The sequence below is a fragment of the Talpa europaea genome (assembly GCF_964194135.1).
Source record: "Talpa europaea genome assembly, chromosome: 9".
Taxonomy (NCBI): domain Eukaryota; kingdom Metazoa; phylum Chordata; class Mammalia; order Eulipotyphla; family Talpidae; genus Talpa; species Talpa europaea.
The window spans coordinates 20,895,375-20,915,157 of NC_140076.1; the positions used below are offsets into that span (position 1 = coordinate 20,895,375).

A 19,783-nucleotide genomic window follows, 5' to 3' on the forward strand; every position below is an offset into this window, starting at 1 on the left:
TAAATGTTAAATTTTGTAGAGTCACTCTACTGAAATATATTTTTATTACTAATATGTTTTCAGCCTATCTTGGACTTTTCAAGACTATTACCTACACAACTGGTAACTGTACCCAGTGTCAACAAAAGAATTTGCTGGATGATATTGTGTCTGTTTGTAAACAAGCAAATATATTATTTTATATAAATATGCACTTTTTAAAAAAAAGATTTATTTATTTATACAAGCACTGGGGTACAAGCCAGAGGCGTGGAAACGTGAGAGAATCCACCAGAGACAGAGCAGGGAGCAGAACAGGCAGAAGGACCAAAATACACTGCTGAGGGGAGCAGGAGAGGTCTGCCTGCACCATGTAGGAATCTCCCTGGCCAGCCAGGAATCGAACTGGCACCGCGGAGCCTGGGGACAGCCTCACAGTGCTACGCTCAACCCGTTGCACCACCGGGGAGGCCCCAAATATGCATTTTTAAAAAAATGATTGTTTTTTTTTTTTTATTACAGTAGCATTGGGTTACAACACTGTATGTGATTCACAAATAATTGGCTCCAAACTCTTCAGATTTATGTTACTATAATACTTAATTTTGAGAGGGAAGTAGAATGAGGAAGGAAAACAAGGGTTGGGTTTTGAACAACGTAGAAGAAAAACTAATCCTGGGAATTTTTGCCCCCAGAAAGAGTGCCTTCTGAATTATCAACTCCTGATGTTTTTACTAACTAGGTTTTCAAAATTTCTTCTGAATCATAATCAGTCACTAATATTTATTGTGTCCAATATAATTTTCATTTGGTTAAGTGTTTTCTATAATAAAGTTTGAGTGGTCTAAATTTCAAACATCTTTTTTCTTTTTCCTTTTCTTTTAGAATGTAGAAGTCATGATCTTTTGAGTTCAGCTTGCAGAGAAGTGTGCTATCAGTATGATTTTTTAAAAAAGATTTTAAAAATTTATTTATGCGTACAAGATCTGGGGTGTAGGCCAGAGGTGCGGAGGGTGAGAGTATTAATCACAGAAAGAGTGCGGAGCAGAACAGGCAGATTGACTGAAATACACTGCTAAGGGGGCAAAACAAGAGAGGTCTGCTGTGCCATGTGTGTCAGCTCCCTGGCCAGCAATCGAACTTGTGCTGCAGTGGCTGCAGATACCTTGATAGCGCTGAGACTTAACCCCTTGTGCCACCAGGGAGGCCCCCAGTCTGATTCTTGTTTCTTATAGAACAGTCTTAGGAGTTAAGTTTTATAATCATTTTACAAGATGAAATGGTATGTAGTCCAAATTACCTTAGAAAAATCTCTAAAAGTCACCTATAAAGTATGAAGGTACACTCTCCTTAGTATAACTGTCTTTTTTTTTTTTCAATGCATTAAGATTTAGCACCATTTTAGGTGGGCATTGTACAAAATGTGTATTGTCGTCAAGCAGTTGGATCCTTTTAGTACAGATAAGTGCTTTCATTCTTTGGCTTGCAGTCCTATCTCCCATTCCCTTTCAGTCTGGAGCATAGCTCATTGAGTAGAGTGGTAGATAGAGTGACCTTTACTTTTTCTTCCTTTGCTTTTCTTTTTGGTGTTTATGTAGTTGAATTCAGTTAGGTTAAATGTGAATCACTCATACTATGATTACTTTTATTCCTCCTCTGTGTTCTTTTGAAATTATAAAATTTTTATTAGGATATATTGGTTTTTGACTCTTTTTGGTGTTTGTTGGATCCATTCCTTTTTTTTTTTTTTAAGATTTATTTATTTATGCATACCAGAGCTGGAGTACAGGCCAGAGATGTGGGGAGGGAGGGGGTGGTGGTGGTTGAGAGGATTCACCAGAGACAGAGCAGGGAATAGAACAGGTAGACTGACTGAAATACACTTCTGAGGGGAGCAGCGGGCGAGACAGGAGAGGTCTGCCTCACCATGTGGGTTGCTCCCTGGCCGGCAGGAGATCGAACTCATGCTGCAGAAGCGGATTGCTTCATAGTGCGGTGCTTAACCCCTTGCGCCACCAGGGAGGCCCCTGGATCCATTCTTTCTCATATATTCATATTTTTAGTTTAGGGAGATTTTCCTCTTGTTTTACTACTTTATTGTTCTTTCATTTTGAATGTCTTTGAGATTGCTGGTAGTTCTGCTGGCTCAGTCTTCCATGCTGCCATGTTAAATATTTTTTCCATCTGTTTGACCTTGTGTTTTGTTTTTAAAATAGATTAAAAACTTTGTCTCTGACCTAATACATTTTTTATTTTTGTTGTTCTTTCTTATTTCTAAATATTCTCTTATAGCTCCTCTTCATGACCATCTGTTTAATATATATATTTTTAATCTGTGACCTTTTAGGTACAGCAGATACCACTTTAAAAACTTTCTAGAAGTTTCTTTTTAGTAAATTGTTTCTTCCTGGAGTGGTTCTGTTCATTGACTATGAAACTTCTTTCCCATAGTAAATTTCTCTCAGAAATCTGAGATCTTTGGTTGTCTGTTTACATTTATCAGACTATTGATTACTGTTGTGTTTCCTGTGCAGTTATCTAAGTAGCTAATGGTTTCTTTTCCCTTGAAACTTTCTCCTTTGAATGAGATACACTCCAGTTTATAGTAGACAGTCTTTATCAAGAAGCATCCTTCCTTGTGTTACTGCCTCACTAATGAGAGTGAGCAGAAGAGGTTGGAATGCTCACACTTGCCAAAGTGAGGAGACATTTAAAGATAAGGGTTAGGACCTGCTAGTGTTTCTAGCTCTTGGGAAGAGTTGCCTATGCTTTACCTTTTCCCTCATTTGTGTCTGTTTTTAAAGTCTGAAATTACCCTGTTTGGCTCTGCTCTGTCATATAGCAAGTCCTTAAATAATGTCATTCACTCAAACTTATGACATGAATGAAAAAAAACTACTTGATGAGAAAAAAATTCCCTGCCAGTGCTACTATCTGTATGGAGTTTGCAGTTCTTCCCATGTCTGCATGTTACCATGTATGCATGGGTTTTCTCTGGGTAATCTGGTTTCCTCCCACATTCCAATGATGCACACATTGGGGTAATTAGTATGTCTAAATTTCCCCTAGTCTGAGTGTGGGCATGCTTGAGTGTGCCCTACAGTGGGGGTATCCTATCAAAGGTTGGTTCCTGTCTTGTATCCTGAACTGCTTGTATAGACTCTGACCCCCTGAAACCTTGAACTGAAATAAGTGGGTTGGAAAGTAAATGAGTACAGATTATTATTACTTTTTGTAAGTGTTCTGGGCCTTTATTTGGAAGTTTGATGTTTGATAATAACTTTGTGACCAGAAATATGCTATAGGAACTTAAACTCTTGTTTATGTAAACTAGCCTCTGGTAAAATTGTTTCTTAATATGTGGTTTCACTTAAAGTTTTTATTTTTTATTTTTAAAAAAATATTTATACACACAAGAGCTGGGGTGCAGGCAAGAGGCGTCGGGGATGAGAGGATTCACCAGAGACGGAGTGGGAAGCAGAACAGGCAGATCTAGCGAAGTACACTGCTGAGGGGAGCAGCAGGCGAGACAGGAGAGGTTCTGATGTGCCATGTGGGGTCACCTCCCTGGCTGGGGATTGAACTTGTGCTGCAGTGGCTGGGGATAGCTTCATAGTGCTGCAGCTTAACAAACCCTTGCGCCACCAGGGAGGCCCCTCATTTAAAGGTTTTAAAGAACCTATTGGCAGTGTTAAGTGAAGACTTAACCGTAGTCGGTAGGAACTATTTCTGTAATAAGGTTTATTTCCATTTAAAGAGTAGCAGATTTCTCACTTGAGCCTAAGAGCAAAATCTATTGCAGTTGATCTGTTCAGTTTTGTTTAGCTGTTTTACATAGTTCTTAGTAAGTGTTGGCAGGTTATCAGGAATTGTCAGCTATTATTATTATTATTATTATTACATATATGTACATATATGAATTTCTCTGTTGTATAAAAGTAACTTAACAAAAACCTTTTTTTTTTTTTATAGAGGCATGTTTTTATTTATTTATTTATTATATTTGTTTGTTTGTTTTGTTTATACATGCACTGGGTATAGTCAGAAGCGCGGGAGGGTGAGAGAATTCACCAGAGCCAGAGTGGGGAGCAGAGCAGGCAGAAGGACCGAAGTACACTGCTGAGGGGAGCAGCGGGTGGCAGGAGAGGTCTGCGCACCATGTGGGATCCTCCTCCGCTGGCCGGGGAGCAGCCGGGGATCGAACCGGCGCCGCAGAGGCCGCAGGCAGCTTCGCAACCCAGCGCTCAACCGCTGCGCCACCGGGGAGGCCCAAAAAACCTTTTTTTTTTTTAATTGCTGGGATCTATATTTTCTTCATTATTGGTTTGGGGACTTTCACCATAGAACTTTTGATCATTCTAAATTTTATCTTAGTCCTTTTCACAGTGTTTTTGTTATATATTTATAAGCTTTGGGTGAGAAATCTAAGCTCTTAGGGGAGTGGAATGATTCTAAAAGTATGATAGACTGAAAATAATGTTTATTCTTTTCTTTTTTTGCTTTTTCAGTTTGAGCAGAAAACTGGTGCAGTTTTTGATGAAATTGTAGAGAACTGTAAGTACCATTGTAGAAAAAAAATCATGTCTTTAGGTAGATAAAACAAGTCTAGATGGAGCACTTACCTATAACTGTTTAATTAAGGCTGATTAACATGCTGGTCCAAATTTAAGTTTAGATTTTAACCAAATCCTGTTAATATTTTCTGCGAGCTAATTGAATAATGACTCTTAATGTTCTTTTTTTAAGTAAATATTTTAATCTCACAGTTATTAATGTTGAAATATAGCCATGCTTTGTGTATGTATGAATCATATAGAAGTTTATACTTACTACTCAGTGAAGATTTTTACTTTGTGTACAGGGTCTCTTAATTGTCTCTTTAGATTCTTTCCATGTTAAATGATTTTCTTAAAAAAATCTTTGTTCCTTATAATTATAAAAGTAATACATTCAATTTCATAATGTAAAAATAAAGTAGAAAATAAAAGACTACTTCTTTACCATTCTCCAAATTAACCATTTTTAAGAGTTTAATATATATCTTTCCAGGCTTTTTTATATGAATGTGTATATATCTATATGTTGTTTGGGGTTATGTATGTGTGTAGGTATCATAATGAATACTGTTTTACCTAAATATCTGTGTCAGTGGATGTGGACCTCATATCCTTTCTGTTGGCTATTCAGCATTTTATTATATGACTGTCCTATAACTTAACTAACTTCCTGTTTATATATATATATAAATTAATTTCAAGTTTTGACTTACAAACAATATTGAGTATATATTCCTATACTTATCTTTGTCTACTTGTTGAAATGTTGCTTTAGGATAAATTCTAAAGGTAAAATTTGAGCCAAGTATATTTGTGTGGTTTTTTTTTTTTTTAATGAAAGATAAGTTTTATCTAGAATTCCTGAGTCATGGGGAATATTCGTTTATGTTCTTGTTTTTTATTTTTATTTTTATATTTTTAAAAAGATTTATTTATTTATTTATACAAGCACTGGGTACAGTCAGAAGCGCGGGAGGGTGAGAAAATTCACCAGAGCCAGAGTGGGGAACAGAATAGGCAGATGGACTGAAATACACTGCTGAGGGGAGCAGTGGGCGCAGTAGGAGAGGTCTGCGTGCCATGTGGGACCCTCGCAGGCGGCCGGGGATCCAACTGGCACTGCAGAGGCTGCAGGCAGCTTCGTAGCCCAGCACTCAACTGCTGCGCCACCAGGGGAGGCCCAGGGTTCTTGTTTTTTAAGTTTACTTCCACCAATAGGATATGTGAGTAACATCTTTCTCTTTGGCATTAATTTGTTAGCAGTAACAGTTTTTTTAGACTACATATTCAGAAATTACAAACAACAGAAATAGACGCTAGCTAGCTTACTCAGAAGAAACTGTTGTAAAAACACATTGGGATATTTTATAGAATTTAGGGAAGAGGATAAAGAACAAACTTCCTCCAGGGAACTCAGTGAAATATTATGGGTCAGCTCTCTATAGTGCTGTCAGAAGACAGTTATACTCCAGTGACTTTTAGTATTTTGGTATCTCCATCTTACATTTCAAGTTTCTAGGAAAAAGATTATGATTGGGCAGTCTTGTACCTGATGTTAATCTTTTGAACTAATTATCTGTGGCCAGGGAAAACAGGATCAGATATTAAATAATGGTTGTTAGGTATCATTCAGCCACTGCTTCTCATTTTCCCAAGTAATTTTTGATTATTTGCTTCTGGTTATGCCTTTGTACAAGTCTTGTAATGTAATAGAAATTAATCAAATAGCTTTCTAATAGGATTTTAATGTGATGCTTTATTTGTTACAGATGTTGCGGTAACATTTTAAACATGGTAGCAGGAATCTTAAAACAATAACTAAGCTTTTGTACATGGATACCTATACCCAACATTTGGGTTTATGTTTCTGGTATCTGGTGATTTTCTGTTCCACATTTTCAAACATTTTTTGGTTGGAGGTTTACAAGCAGTGGATTTTACACTAAATGTTTAGTGTAAATGGCGTGGTAAAGATTACCTTTTATCTCCCCTTTACAGATAGTATATCATTAAAGAGCTGTTTTGAAGGCTCTGGAGGTAGAGAAGTGATTAGTTTTGAAGAGGAGACTGGCCTTTATTCATGAAGGGGAATTCAAGAACATAGACACCTTATCCAGGAGAGAGAAGTCTGCTACATAGCTGTTAATTTATATGGATTTTTTTTTTTTTTTTTAGTGTTCCAGTTCCAAAAATTAATCTGCGATCATACCAAAGAACACATTATTTAGGATTCCGGCATCCTATTCCAACATGAGTGAGTGTGGACGCATCTCCACATCAACAGGCAATTCTCAGATAACCAGAAGGGTCTAATTATTCAATTTAATTCTCACATTATCTACCCAGAAATAGCATCACAATCAAAAGAGTAAGGACTCAGTCTCTGAATACTACCCTTCACTTCAGATGCCAGTCACAAACCCAGACTATTACCTGTGCTTCTGACCAATGGACTGTATAAATCAGCTATCTCCAGGACCCTGTCCTCAGGTTTTGTTAACTATTAGAGCTGCTTGTAGGACTCAGGAAATGTGTTTATTCACTATATTGCAGATTCATTACAAAGGCTATTATTATGGAACAGTTAGATGGAAGAGGAGACGCATAAGGCAGGAATGGAGAAAGGATGTGGAGCTTCCATTCCCTTTTGAGGCATATCGTTCTCCCCAAATCTCCATAGGCTCACTAATCTGGAAGCTCTGAAGCTCCCCCTTTTGAGTTTTTATGGAGACTTCATTATATGGGCACTATTGACTAAATCATTGAGCACTGGCAGTTGAACTCAACTTCAGCCCCTCTCCTCTCTCTTGCAGTCTGGGGGTAGAACTGGAAGTGTCAATCTCTAATTACTGGGTAATTCTGATGACCAACCCCCATCTTTAGATGTTTCCCCCAAAGTTATTAACATAACAGAAGATACTTTTTAATCTCTCTACATTTAGGAAATTCCAAGGGTTTGGGGAGTTTTGAGTGAAGAACTGTGGGTGATGATCAAATATGTATGAGAACTAGAACTTTGGTCATCTGAATGACAGTACTTGCAAATCACAATATTGGCTATATGATAAATACACAATTTATAGAAAGTAGTTTCTGGAAAGGTGTATGCCAAAACCACTTGTTACTTGAAGTAGGCACTGCCTCTGTAATAGCTGCTGCAAAGTAAACACTGAATACTATTTTCACTTTTTGCCTTTTGTTGTAAAAGCAAAAATTCTCATAAGATTTTGTTCAGTTAATGAAAACAGGTACTAACCTGGGTCTTTTACAAAAGGACTTTTGAAAAGTGGGGGACACATATACTTAACATGCAAATTTTAGAAATTTGATGTCATCCAGTGTCTCTTTTTAAGTCAGTTAACATAGTTTTCTAGAATCTGCTGTCTAAATGATTTAAGATAAAACATTATTTGAATTTACACTTTTTTACTTATACATGTTAATTAACAGTACTCATGTATATTTCATCGACTAAATCATTGAGGTGAACTCAAAGACTGGTACTGCCTGCCTGAACATAATTATACCTGACTTCCCTATTCCCTATGCCTTTCTCATAGCATGGCCAGCCTCATAGCATGGTGACCTCAGAGCAGTTGTACTACTTCTATGGTGACTCAGAAGCTTCATTGTCTTATCTGACCTAGATTCAAAAGTCAACATCGTTTTGACTGTACACAGCTCAGATTCAGAACAAGGTATAGACCTCCTTGATAGTGAAAGGTGCAAGATTATGTTGATAAGTATGTAGATGGGAGATACTATCGGTCAGCTTGGAAGATACAGTCTGCTATTATTGCATATAAACTTATCATAGGCTATTTTACTCTACACCAGATATGGCATTTTAAAATAATGCATCCTACAGGTTTGCATTTGGACCTTTGTAGCATTTTTTTAAAAAAAGATTTATTTATTTATGCATACAAGAACTGGGGTACAGGCCAGAGTTGTGGGGAGTGAGAGGATTCACCAGAGACAGAGTGGAGAATAGAACAGGCAGATTGACTGAAATACACTGGTGAGGGGAGCAGCGGACTAGTCAGGAGAGGTCTGCTGCACCATATGGGTCACCTCCCTGACCGGGGTTCAAATTTATGCTGCAGTAGCTGTGAATTGTGCTGCATCTTAACCCCTTGCGCCACCAGGGAAGCCCCCCTTAGTAGCATTAGACACTTTCTGTAATGCAGACACAGACAGCGTGAATGTAAACATAAACAGTTTTTTAGAGTAAATTTTTTACTTATCTTGGCTTAGCTTCTTCCTCCCACCCATCATTGTTGTGATATCCCTTTTCATAATCTATGTCAACATCTTTGTAGTTTGCCTTCTATGATCATAAAGTCATTGTATATACAGACACATACAGGTAAACATGTATAAAGGTTTTGACTTTTAATTTTTTGTTTAACAAATGGTATCATCATAGTTTTCTCACTTCTCTTGCTCAAGATTACTTCATCATATCCCTCTGCCTTAACTGACAGTAGCTCCAGTTCTTATTGCATGACAGCATATATTAGAATGGTATTATAACAGATGTACAGTTAGTTATGTTTTTCCTTGTTTTTAGGCATTCATGTTTCAATTTTTTTTTTGCCATCGTATACAATGATGCATTAAAGATCCTTTAATGTGTTCGCTTATGTATTAGTGGTCTTATGTCTGTGGATAGATTACAGGGAAGTGGGGGTTGTAGGATAAAGGGTACATGTAATTTTTAAAATTAATTTAAATTTTTAAAAAAAAATATTTACACAAGCACTGGGTACAGTCAGAAGCGCAGGAGGGTGAGAGAATTCACCAGAACCAGAGGGCAGAGCAGAGCAGGCAGACTGACAAAGTACACTGCTTAGGGGAGCAGCGGGCGGCAGGAGAGGTCTGCGCGCCATGTGGGACCCTTGCCCCGTGGCCGGGGATTGAACCAGTGCTGCAGAGGCTGCGGGCAGCTTCGCAACCCAGTGCTCAACCGCTGCGCCACCGGGGAGGCCCAAGGTACATGTAATTTTAATAGGTATTGCTAGTCTGCTTTTCAAGCTGGCCTCACATTTCCACCAATAATATATAAGAGCACTCTCTCCATTAGTATATAACTCTTTACATTTGACAGTGAAATATTATAATGCTAACTATAATTTGCATTTTCTTAAATCATATTGAATTTAAGCAGTTTGTAATAAGTTTTGTCATTTGACCTGGCTCCTCTGTATTGTCTAGTCATAAATATTAAATAAATACCCTGTGCTCGTTTCTTAAATTTTTTTCATAAGTTGTAAGCTCGTTTTGTATTTTAGTAGTAGTTGTTAAAGTGACTCACAGTAAGTATAGTTAAGGATAAATCTTAAAGATTCAGGTATACATTTAAAAAGATAGAAAATCACTTATTCTTTCAGAAAACTTAACTTTTACAGTACGTGACCTGAAGTCCTTTTGAGAATGAAATAGGAATTTCTGCTTTCCTTTGTCTTTTTTGTATTCTCTTAACAAATGTTTTTAATGTTTGAAAATTAGATCTTTTTAATAACAGGGTTCTCACTCTTAGTTAAAAAGTTTTCCTGCTCTATTTTTATTTATTTTTTTTTAATTTGAAATGTAATTGACATACATTATTTTAGTTTCTGGTATACAACATAATCTGACGACATAATCATACATAACAAAGTGATCATCACAATAATTCACTCTTTTCTTAGTTTTTACCCCTTGATTATATGCTGTTCTAGAGTATCTTGGAATATTTAGAAAACCTTTCATAAATTAAATAAATTTATTATAACACACAAATTGCATTTTAAGAAAAAAGCTTTAGTTTCATCAGCTAGTCTATATATTATCATGTCTTTGATGCCAGTGTCTCAGCCCTGTTTTTCTCTGGTTATCTTGAATTTTATTTCCTTGTGTTTCTTTATGGTTTTACTGCATTTGCATTATTAGCCAACATATTGTTCAGTTTTGCTTGATTTTGTACTGTTATTGTTTATTAATTATTAATATTATTAATAATGTATGTTAACACTTTTCTTATATATTCTTGCCATTTGGCACTATGTAGTAATTCATTATGGAAGTGTAATGTTGTGGTTTATAAGAAATATATATTTAATTATTAAGATGGTCAAAATATATTTCTCCTAGCCCCCCCAAAACCTTAAACTTTCCTCAGTGTTGAGAATAATAAAAGTGCTTTAACAAGGATTGGCAAACTTTTATTTCTAAAGGATCAAATACAAATTATTTTAGCTTAATAGGTCATACTGTTTCTTTTGTAGTAAATCAAGTCTACCTTTGTAGTTTTATAGCAGCCACTGACAAAGAATTGACAGGTTTGTTTCTAATAAAACTTTATAGGTGCTGAATTTTGAATTTCACAAATTTTCATGTGTCAGGAAGTATTTTTCTTTTGATTGTTTTTTCAACTATCTAAAAATGTGAAAACCATTCTTAACTCCTGGGTTATATAAAATAACAGGTGACTTCTGGATTGAACATGTTAGATGTAATTTACCTGTGCTCTAGGGGTGCAAGAGAGAGATAAAAGTAGGTAGTTGCTTAGGACTAGGGGTGTACATTCTCAAATTTGCTAGTAATACACAGCTTATTATCCTAAGTGGTTTTAGCCATTTCATTTTTACTATTGGTTAACTGTTTGGTTACTGTGTATTTAACCATCATTTGTTATTATCAGACTTTTATACTTTGTGTGGTATGTATAAAATGGAACTCATTTAAAAGTACTATGTTTTCTTGATGAATAATGAAATTGTACTTTTTTCATGTTTATTTTGTGAAATATCTTCAGTTTTGTCTTCATTAAATTGAATTCTTCTCTTTAAATATTCTGAAGAATAAATTTATTAGATATAGGTATACAAATTACTATTTTTGATTCTTGATTATGTTATGTCTCTAAAGTTTTTGCGTTGATTTAAGCACAAATAATTTTAATGGAGCAGAATGATAAGTATATCAGTCCTTTATAATTTACTTAAACAATTTTTTTTTAAACTCAGGAGACTCTTTCTTAGGCCTGAGGTCAGAAATACCCTCATGTTATTTTGTAAAATTTTCAGTGACTAAGAATTGGTTGAGAACATACACAAAATCAATAAACCTTTAGCTTGGCTTTAAAAGAAGAGAAGAAAGAAAACATTAATAAACAGAATTGGAAATGAGAGAAGAGAAATTACCACAGAAAGCATAGAAATACGAAGAATCGTAAGGCACGACTGCACAACTATTTGCCAATAAATTCAGTAACCTTGGAGAAAGGGAAAAATTTCTAGAAGGACAATGTAGTTTACCAAGACTAAACCAGGAAGTGACAGAAATTTTGAATAAAATTATCATAATCATGGAAATTGAAGCAGTAATCAAAAATCTCCCTAAAAACAAAAGCCCGGGCCAGATGGCTTCATAAGCAAATTCTACCAAACATTTAAGGAACTGATGCCCATTTTGTTCAAATTAATTTGAAAAATCCCAGGAGAGGGGATACTCCTTAATGCATTTTATAATACCAACATTACCCTAATACCAAAATCAACAAATACAGTGCAGGAACTGAAGACTATAAACACATATCCCTAATGAGTATTGATGCAAAAATCTAAAACAAAAGGGGCCTTCCTGGTGATGCAGGGGTTCAAGACAGCGCTGTCAAGTTATTGTCATGTTATCACCATCACCATCCACTATAGCACAAATTTTATTCTCAGCCACCCGGCCAGGGAGATAACACACATGGCGCAGCATACTTCTCCTGTCTCGTAGGCTGCTCCCCTCAGCAGCGTATTTCAGTAGATCTGCCTGTTCTGCTCCCCAACTCTGAATGGTGAATCCTCTCACCCCCTGCACCTCAGCCTGTACCCCAGTTCTTATATGCATAAATAAATAAATCTTTAAAAAAAAACTTCAACAAAAGACTAGAAAATTGAATTCAACAATACATACATTACATGGATTGTATGTCATGGTCAAGTTGGATTTACCACAGGAATACAAAAATGGTTTAATAAGTTTAAATCAATCAGTTTAGTACATTGAACTAAAGAGACAAAAATCATATAATAGATGCAGAGAAAACATTTTATTTGTTTCAAATTGACCACTGATGATGAAAAAAATCATATATAAACATGATGGGACTACACAGGGAACCTACTTTGATGTAAAAAAGACCATATATATCACAAACCTATAGCTAGTATAATACTGAATGGTGAAAACCTTTTAAGATCACAAAGCAGAGAAGGATGCCCTCTGTTAGCACGTCTGTTTACTTTAGAACAGTTAGCATCATGAAATAAAAGGAATCCAAGATGGGAAAGAACTGAAACTATGATTATTTGTAGGCAATCTATACTATATTTAGAAAACCCTAAAGATCCCACCAATAAAGTTATTAGAAACAAGAAATCAATACAGCAAAGTGGCAGGTAACAAATCAGTATTCAAAAATCTGTTACTATGTTATATACAAACAGTGAATAAGAAGAAAAAGAAATTAAGAAAATTCCACTCAAAATATCTAGGAATTAACCTAATTAAGGAGGTAAAGGACTTAAACAATGGAAAGTATAAGACTCTACTCAAGTATATAGAACAGGATATAAAGAGAAAGACATTCCATGCTCATGGATGGGAGAATCAATATAGTCAGAATGACTGTTCTATCAAAAGTGATGATATAGATTTAATACAGTCCCCATTAAAATACCTTTGACCTTCTTCAAACAAAAACATGTAAATTTGTATGGAGCAATAAAAGGTGTTGAACAGCACAATCCTAAGAAGAAAGGAGATAAATGGAGGCATAACCTGACTTTATACTATAAAGCAACAGTAATTGAAACAGTATGTTACTATACATATAGATCAATGGAACAGTCAAAACCCAGAAATAAATCTATATATGTCAATAATGATAAAGAAACCAAGACGATACAATGGGGGAAAGTAAGACAAGTGGAATTATTTTTTCCCCTTTTTAAAAAAATATTTATTTATTTATTTATGCATACAAGAGCTGGGGTACAGGCCAGAGATGCAAAGTTGAGAGGATTCATCAGAGACAGAGTGGAGAACAGAACAGGCAGACTGACTGAAATACACTGCTGAGGGGAGCAGTGGACGAGACAGGAGGGGTCTGCCTCGCTGTGTGGGTTGCTCCCTGGTCGTCCGGGGATCAAACTTGTGCTGCAAAGGCTGCAGATTGCTTCATAGTGCAGTGCTTAACACCTTGCACCACCAGGGAAGCCTGACAAGTGGAATTCTGATGGTGCAAGTTCAGGCAAGTATGGTGATATGGCAACACATCCTGTCATGTTTTATGACATCAGTGATAAAGTTCTTTGGAGACTTGATACAAAAAGGGAAATGAAAACAAAAGATAATTGGGATTGCCTTAAATTTAAAAATTTTTACACAGTGTAAGAAAATAGAAGCAAAGGGTAATAAATACATGGAAAAATATTCAAATCGCTTTTAATAATGGAGGTGCAGGTCCAGATCACAGTGAGATATTGAATACCTACAAGAAAGGAACATATTAAAAAGACTCCCATCAATAAGTGCTGGAGAAATTGTGGAAAAAGAGGAACCCTAATATTGGGTTGTCGGAAAAGTCATGATGTATTTTTTATGTTTTTCAAAGGTCATTTATTTATATAAAGAACAAAGATAAATCAATTACTTATTGCCCATTTTGTTTGATAATGTTTTGCCATCTTTCAGTGAGTTTTATTATTCCTCATTCATAGAAGGACCTGTCTTTATCAGTGAAAAACTAAACAAGGTGCTAATTTACAACCTCATCTGAATTGAGCATTATACCACACAAGGAGTTTTGAAGACAGTGAGACAAGTGGAAGTCTGATGATGCAAGGTCAGGCAAGTGTGGTGGATATGACAACACATCCCATCCAAGCTCCAGTAATTTTTGACAGGTGATCACACTTGGTGACAGTACGCATTCGAATTGATTGCTTGGTTTGTGATAGGTGCTCAAAAAACACACCACCATTAACATCCCACCACACTGAGGGCATAACCTTTCTCTAATGAATGTCTGTTTTCGATGTCATTTGAGACAACAATCATGTCGGGACCAAGGCTGTTTGCACACCACATCATTGTAAACAATCCGCTTCTATCACCATTATCAGTTGCTTCAAAAAAGATTCGTTTTCCTCATTTTTAATGAGCATATCGCAGATGTTTATATGCACCATCAAATGAACTTCTGTGAATTCATGAGGAACCCAAATACTGTGCTTGCTTATATATCCTAGCCTTTTTAGGTGGTCAGGAATGTTTGAAGGATCGAGGTTCAGTGTTTCTGCAATCCCTGTGTTGTATAACATGGCTTTGACTCAGTCAGTGCCTTTATTTTGTTGTCGTCATCTTCGGTGGGCCTCCCTGACCAAGGAGCATTACTGAGATCAAAATCACCAGCACAGAATTTCATGAACCATCGTTGACACTGATGTTCTTGTAGAGCACTGTAACTGTAGATTTTATGCAGAAGCTTGACATGCATTCTTCCCTTTGCGAAAATAAAACAGTAAAATATGGTGATAATGCAGAGTTTGATCTTCGATCTTCAACTTGTAAAATCTCCAGAACTCAGTCAGAGCACTCATTTTTTTTTTTTTTTAGAATGAAGGTAGAACTGTCAACTGTCAAACAACTAGCAATAACATAGATGCAAATGACTCAACTACTTCCAAAAATGAACTAGTTCCATCTGTTGCAAAATATGTCATGATTTTTCTGACAACCTAGTACATTGTTCATGGGATGGTTGTAGTCATTTTGGAAAGATACCCACATTTATCTAAAAATAGCATGTGACCCCAACATTCTTGGTTATCTGTGTGAAGTTATCTTGGGTTTATATATATGAAGAACCTGAAACAACCAACTCAAAAAATATGATCTACAATGTTTATTGTAGCATTATTTACAAAAGCTAGGGCATGGAAACAACTGTGTGTCCACTGATGGAGAATTAGATTAATAAAATGTGGGATAGCCACATAATGGAATTTTATTCTGTCATAAAGAAGGCAAAATATTACCATTTACCACAAAATGGAATGAGTTTGAGGGAATTACATGTAGGAAGTCAAGACAGAATGATAAAGACAAATACTGGATAACTGAAGAAATGAAAATACTTATAAAAACCTAAAGTGAGGTTTTTGAGATTAAGAGGGAGGTTAGAAGGGATCAAAGATAAATAATGGTGGCAGGAAAAAAAGTAAATAGAATAAAATAAAAAGAACCTGGACTTGAGGTATAAGAAAGAGGTGGTATTAGGAGTGTTACAGAAAGAAATTATGCAACAAATACTTTGTTGAAGTATATACTATGGTAATAGAACACTACTATATTTAAAAATCATTGATTTCAATTTTTCACTTTGAAATAATTGCACATTATGTCAGTATAAATGATTCAGTTCTTATTTTGAAAATTGCTTTGTCTGCTGATATCCTTTGCATTTACATATATATATGTTTTAGAATCACTATATGCACATAAGTAACTGGGACTATAGTTGGAGTTGCATTAAATTTGTAGATTAATTTGGGAAAAGGGTTGACATCTTAAATATATTGATTCATTTTATATTTGAGCATGGTATATTTCTCACAGATTTTCTGATTTGTAAGTGCTTCTAAATTATTAACTTTCTAGATAAACTTTTTTTTAATTAATTAATAAATTTTATTTTTATATTCCCCATACAATTGCAATCCCCCCATTCTGATAAACTTTTGTAGTTCTCAGTGTATAGATCTTGAATATTTTGTGAAATTTAATTTTTTTGTCATTTCAATATTTTGTGGATAAATTGAGGCATGGTTTTCCTCAGGGAGATAGCCAGTTATTCAAAGTCTGTAATAATTCATCCTCGCCTTACTGATTGGAAGTGTCATATTTTTTATTTTAATATAAAATTTTTTTAAAAAATCAGTTTCCAGTTTATCTTCGCAATCTTTTTAGATGTTTTTCTGAGATTGAGGACCTTCATTTTATAGTTTGCTAAAAATGATTCTCATAAATGATTGTAAAATTTTGTGAAGTGGCCTCTACATCTACTGAGATGATGCCAATTTTTCCTTTATATGTTAAATGGTGAGTTTATTTTGAATACACCTGGAATTCATGAGATAAATTCTACTTTGTCATGATACATGATTTGTTTTAGATCCAATTTGTTGATGTCATCTTTTTCTGGTTTTTATTATTTTAGTAATGTTCTGATTATTTGCTCCTTCAATTACTGGCAGAAAAATGTTGAATCTTTATTATAGAGTTGTATATTTTTGCTTTTAATTTTCTTTTTCTAGTGTTTTTCATTCTTTTGTGGGGATCCAGGTTTTTATCAATTATCTTTTTACTTATAGCTGAAGAACTTCATTTAACATTTCTTGTCATGCAGATCTGGTGATTGTATTCTTTCACCTAAAAATATTTTTCTTTCACCTTTGTAAGATTATTTTTTCTTGTGAATTCTATGTTGACAGAATTTTTTCTTCGTGCATTTTTAAGGTCAGGACTTTGGAAAAACTTTTATTTTTTCAAATACTCATCCCTTCAACTTCAATTAAATGTTAGCATGCTTAATTTGTATGACAGGCCAGATACTCTATTCTTTATTGAACCTTTTTCCCTCCTCTGTATGCTTTGTGTAGTTTTTATGGTCCTGTTTTCTGCTACATTTTATTTTCTTATCCATTGTCTAATATGCAGCTAAACCTTCCAGTGATTTTTTTTTTTTCCAGATTGGATCTTTGTCAGTTCTCGACTTTATTTTTCTCAACTTTATAGTTTCTCCTTTTCAGTTCTTATGTCCTTAAAACTTTGTACTTACTTATAATAATTGTTTTTAGCCATTTGGTTTCATTTATTTCTATTATTTTTCATCGTATTTTTTTAATTTTTAATTTTTTGGGAAGAATAGGGCCCCATCACCCTCATTGGCTGATTTTTATCTTGGTTATGGCTCCTATTTCATCTTCCAAATATGTATAATTTTTTATTGTATGTTGGGTATTGTTACCATTACATTGTTGAGTGATCAGTTATATATTTTTTCTTTAAGGAATGTTGAGAGTTATTCTGCCATATAGTTAGTTTGCTTCAGGTCACCTTGATTTTTTGTATTACATTTTAAATCTTGTTAGGGCAGCTACAAGGTGAACTTTACTTTATAGTTAATTTGATAGCCCTACTGTAACGTGACTTTTCAGAGACCTCCACTGATTCTTCCAGGTGTTTGACAAAGCCCCTTTTGTCTTTTTAAATAGACCTTAATTTTTAAAACATTTTCAGGTTCATAGAAAATGGAGTGAAATGTTGAGAGTAGCATATATCCCTTTACTTCACACAAGAGTAACCTTTCGCACTCTCTCATTGCAGCTTACTTTTCAACCAGAGATTTCTAGTGATCTTTTTTTACTTAAAAAAAAAGTATATATGAGTTTTCTGTCTTTTTTTTTTAAGATTGATTTATTTATGCATAGAAGAGCTGGGGTACAGGCCAGAGGTTTTTTTTTGGGGGGGGGTGAGAGGATTCACCAGAGACTGAGTGGGGAATAGAACAGGCAGATTGCCTGAAATACACTGCTGAGGGAAGCAGTGGGCAAGACAGAGAGGTCTGCTGCACCATGTGGGTAGCTCCCTGGCCAGGCATCGAACTCGTGCTGCAGTGGCTGCAGAACAGCTTAGGTTGCGTCTTTTTTTTTTTTTTTTTAGAGGCATGTTTTATTTATTTGTTTATTTGTTTTGTTTATACATGCACTGGGTACAGTCAGAAGTGTGGGAGGGTGAGAGAATTCACCAGAGTCAGAGCGGGAAGCAGAGCAGGCAGAAGGACCGAAGTACACTGCTGAGGGGAGCTGTGGGCGGCAGGAGAGGTCTGCACGCCATGTGGGACACTCCTCTGGTGGCCAGGGAGCAGCCGTGGATCAAACCGCCGCCGCAGAGGCCACGGGCAGCTTCGCAATCCAGCGCTCAACCGCTGCGCCACCGGGGAGGCCCTTAGGTTGCGTCTTAACCCCTTGCGCCACCAGTGATGTCCTGAGTTTTCTGTCTTTGTAGTGGGGTTTGCTAGGCAGAAAACCAAGGTCAGTCACCTTATTGTTTCTGTTTTTCAGAGATTTCAGTCTTGTGTTGCTTGTTGTCTATACTCTGTATATATTTGTTTCATATATTTTGTTTGGTTTTTAAATTTATTCCTAGCGAGTAGTAGTTCTGGTCTCAGTACATTACCATGTGTGGAAAGGAAGTTGAATTTTCTTGTCAGTGGATTGTAGCAAGTGTCTGTATTCTAAATCACTTTGAACTTAGAAACAGTTCTGTTGTCCTCAGGAGTCCTTCTAAGGAGTAATTGTTCTGTATAATTGTCCTTAGGAATTTTCTAGGCCTATTTATTCAGTGTGTTTTTCTGGCATAATGCAGTCATACTGCACTAACTACATTCAGCAATATCCCTATTGGTTATGGGTTAGCAAACTTTTTTTGTAAAGAGCCAAATAGTATTTAGATTGTTGTATGTATCACACAAATATAGTCTCTCATATCTTGCCTCCTCCTTCCTTCCTACCCCACTTCCCCTCCCCTCCCCCTCCTATCCCCTCCCCTCCCCTTTTCCTAATCCTCCCTCCTTCCCCTTCTTCCTCTTCTTCCTTTCTTCTTCTTTAAAAATGTAAGAACCATTCTCAGTTCAGGGGAAACTCAAAAACAGCCCTGTGGTCAGTCTGTAGTCTATCAGCCCCTCCCATAGTATAATCTACATCTTTTTAATGAAATCTCTATTGACCATTGTTGCAAATAATACCAACTAGTAGAGTTGGTGTATTCCTCTTTTTAATGAGCCCATGAGAGTAACAAAGTGAAGTTGTTACAAATTTACTGACACCATGGGGGTGGGAGGAATGCAGGTTACTCAGTTTCTACAGTTTTAAAGCCCTTAAAAATATTATTTTAACCTTGTATTTTTCTCCTGGGTTTAAAGGGGTGGGATTAAAAAGGCTCAGGATTTGAACAGGTATACTAGCTAAATCTGGTGTAGCAAGAAGGGAGAAAGGATGAAAAAGTTTTATTTTTTAAGTAGCTGTGTTACAGAATTCGGGGAAGAATAGCAGGAATGTTGTGGGACTGTGTATTTGGTTACACTTGAAAATATCTCATGTATCTGTGGTATTGTGTTTCTGGAACTATTACCATAAATCATATTG

At 35.7% G+C, this 19,783-nt stretch overlaps 1 protein-coding gene across 1 annotated transcript in view; it reads left to right on the forward strand.

Annotated features, from left to right (window-relative positions):
* ZMYM4 (zinc finger MYM-type containing 4) overlaps positions 1–19,783 on the forward strand; it is a gene marked incomplete at both ends in the record, with an annotated part of 118,485 nt that overhangs the window by 28,368 nt on the left and 70,334 nt on the right. Inside the window, 1 exon segment of the mRNA XM_084243439.1 lies at positions 4,488–4,533. Within this exon segment, the coding sequence (XP_084099565.1) occupies positions 4,488–4,533 (46 nt within the window).